We start from the raw sequence: 3,322 nt of genomic DNA, 5'->3' as shown, positions 1-3,322 counted from the left end.
GGAGCCGGGGCCCTGTCTGCGCCTGAGAGGGTGGCTCTGGGGCACCTGGCCGGGCCGAGCCGGCTGCTGAGGTGTCTCCGACGCTCTCGCAGGTGGAAGTGGACGAGAACGGGAGGATCGTGGATGCCCGTTTCAAAACCTTCGGCTGTGGGTCGGCGATCGCGTCGAGTTCGCTGGCGACGGAGTGGGTCAAAGGGAAAACGGTAAGGGTCCCCGCCGGAGTCGGAGGTGACACCGCAGAAAGCCTTCAAAGCTTCAAACCTGCGTGCGTTCACTGTTGGGACCGCGTAGGACACGGTGGCCTAGGAATCCTAGTACTGACTTCGTGCAGTGCGGTGCAGTAGCTTGGAAAGCAGCGATTGTCAGCCCTGCTAGTGGTCTGACTTCTAGAGCAATAGTTGCCTTTTCCGAAAACCTCCATTAATCTGCAGGGAAGGGATCTTTAATCTGCTTTCTGTCAGAAAGCAAATGCCTGGGTTCTGAAAGAAAGTTTAGTTAAAGAGTGTCTTTAGATTATTTATGCTCTTTTTCTGCCAGACAAGAAATGCATTTTCTATATTGCAATAAAAGGTAAGTGAAGAACAATCCCCCCAGTGGCACTTCGTCTGTAACACTGGTACGCTTTGGTTCATTTCTGCCACTGCTCAGTGGGAGACATTCCTTAATTCCGACATCCTTCACTGCCCTGGCAGTTGAGATGTTCGTCCGTGTGGATTCTCTTGGTTCTGGGAGCATTAAAGCACTCTTACAGCAAATGCCTTTTTAGCCTGTGTTGTACCTCATGTGACCGGTGACTACACACTAACTGTGTTTCAGGTTGATGAAGCGCTGAAAATCAAGAACACGGATATCGCTAAAGAGCTTTGCCTTCCTCCAGTCAAACTGCACTGCTCTAGTAAGTGAAGGACCAAAAAGTGAAGGTTCAAGCACAAACTTGTATCTGAGAGGGAGAGTTCTGGGAATAGCGCAGGTGCTTCTGAACGTTGTTTTCCAAATAAAGTTTCTGCACACAGAACAGCTGAAGTTGTCCCGCAGGAGAAACTTGCTTATGTTCAGGTTTTGGGGTTAATTTAAGAGTTTTCAGATCTCTTTCATCTCTTGGACTCCATGGCTCAGCAGACTGTTAGGAAGGGTTCAGATTCTGCTGTTCTACTTCTAAGATGCCCACCGGTGCTACCTGCAGCGGTGGTCGCTGCTGGCTGCTCTTGTTTGTACGGCATCTTTTGTTCTAAATTACTTTTTGTTGTCTTTGAAATACTTGCCTTGCTTTATTTCTAGTGTTGGCTGAAGACGCAATCAAGGCTGCCTTGGCTGATTACAAGTTGAAGCAGGATCCAAACAAAGAAGAGTCAGAGAAGAAAGCAAACAATGCCTAAACCGACTGTAAAGCTTGTTCTCATTCCACTTAAATTTGCAGTGCAATTATTCTAGCTATTAGTAGGATCCTGCGCACTACTAAATGAAGCTGTAAGATACGCACAACTTACGCACAACGTGTCACTGTTCACGTGTGTACAGCCGCACGACTGGGATGTGGGTATTTTGGCAGCCTGTGTCCTGTCACGACCGTGTTTGAAACATTAGAGTGAAGAAGAAAGTTCAACTGCGGAGAACGCAGTGGCTTCTCTCGGGAGAGAAAAATCCTGCTGTTCTGGTACTGGAAGGGCTGCACTTTTTTTGGAAGATGTATAGTTTTGCCTAATATTTTACAGAATTTAGTGGGAAATGTTGCCTTAGTCTTAATGTTTATGTAAGAACTGCAGATCAGTCTGTGTATCAATGCAGTATACAAATGTGGGGCGGTGCATCCGCCCGCAAACTACAGCTGTGTCGGAGTTTCATTTCGCAATCTGTGTGGGAGTCCCTCCTCTCCGGGGTGCTGGGACGCTTCAGCAGGCGCGAGAGCGCTGACGCTGCGCTGCTGGGAGACCAGCAAGTAGCGGCAGGGTGCTGGGTGCCGCCGCTCCGGGAGGCGCAGACCCAGCACTAGCAGGGCTTCTGCTCGCATCCTGTCAAGACAAATGCTTGCTTATTTATTTTTTTTTTTTTTTAGAGGAACAGTCATAATTTTGGAGTGTCTTCTATAAGAATTTAACCTTTAGCCTGGCCAAATAGTCTGTTAAAAGAGAGGAAATACGCCCTTGGGTTTGAACCCGGGAGGGCAATAGCATAGCTGGGACGCAGAGCTGAGGGGAAGCTCCCGGGCAAGCCCGGCTCAGTCTCTGCCCTCGGGATGATGCCTCTGCGTCCGGTGGGGCGCTTTGCCGGCGGCGTGGGGAGAGTGCGGGCGATGTTCACCTCCCTGAGGATTCGCAGGCCTGGTGTGTGAGCTGGCTCGCCGGGGGCATGCCAGCAGTGGAAAGTAATTAAATGTTTTGTGGTGATCTGGCATGGCTTACCTGCTGTGCCGCCGGCCACCGTGCTCTCCTGTGCCTCTGGTGGTTGCTCTTTTCCAGGGGAGTATGTCCATAGATTTCCAAAACAAACAGAAAACACATTTGAAAACTTTGCCTGCTTTTAAGATTTTAAACCACCCAAGAAACCTTACTTGCCTCTTTTTTCATACCTCAAGTGTTTTAAAAACATTAAAAACCGCATTTAAAAATAAGTGGCTCATTCTGATGTATCTGTCCCTAACTTTTTTTTTTTTTTTAATGCAGAGCAGGCCACGTTGCTGCTGCTGCTGTGGTTTGTCACTCACAAGACCGCTCGTGCGGTACCTCAGCTCAGCACCACCCCATCGGCACAGCCCCGTCTCCTGCTGCCAGGAATGTGCATTGCTCTCTGGGAACAGTCCTGCGGTTTCCCAGTTAAAAAAAAAAAACATAAAATCAGGGAAACTTCAGACGCCCATGTTCACTTTGGGGCAGAATGGGCTCATTGTGCTCGGGGGAGCCCCATGACAAAAGGCGAGAGGGAGGTAAAAGCCAGCGTGCTCTTCCAAGGGGAAGGGTTGTCCCGATGCAGAGCTGTGGGGCCACATCCCTACCTGCTCCCCGGCTGGGACAGAATGTGGGGATACAGGGATGCGGGGACATGGGAACGCACAGATACAGGGGGATGGGGATGTGTTGCCTTCCAGGCGGAAAAGCCTCTTTTTCCCGTCCTGGATTGCCGGCTGTCCCTGTGCCGAGGCGTGCGGCAGCGCCATGGCCCCCCCACCCTCGGCTGCGGGGCACAAGATAAAAGTTTCCCAGAAATGGTGTGTTGGCGCGCGGATGTTGTGAACGATAAGCGCATCCCCCGGCTCCTGGCGTGGCACCCACACAGTTAACCTGCACCCCAAAGCATGACCAAGCTGGCTGCAACTGCTGGGCGCTGG

At 50.8% G+C, this 3,322-nt stretch overlaps 1 protein-coding gene across 1 annotated transcript; it reads left to right on the top strand.

Moving 5' to 3' along the window:
• Nucleotides 1–92: 92 nt before the first annotated feature.
• On the top strand, nt 93–1,376 carry ISCU (iron-sulfur cluster assembly enzyme; the record flags this gene model as incomplete). The annotated part of the gene is made up of 3 exons (XM_010283547.1): nt 93–203; nt 817–895; nt 1,279–1,376. Coding segments are annotated over 3 exons (288 nt in total), but the record flags the coding sequence as incomplete, so codon positions are not given.
• Between the last annotated feature and the right edge of the window lie 1,946 nt (nt 1,377–3,322).

The sequence above is a fragment of the Phaethon lepturus genome, unplaced genomic scaffold (assembly GCF_000687285.1).
Source record: "Phaethon lepturus isolate BGI_N335 unplaced genomic scaffold, ASM68728v1 scaffold56363, whole genome shotgun sequence".
Taxonomy (NCBI): Eukaryota; Metazoa; Chordata; class Aves; order Phaethontiformes; family Phaethontidae; genus Phaethon; species Phaethon lepturus.
Note: the sequence above shows the minus strand (reverse complement) of the source record. Positions and strands in the feature narration are given on the sequence as shown.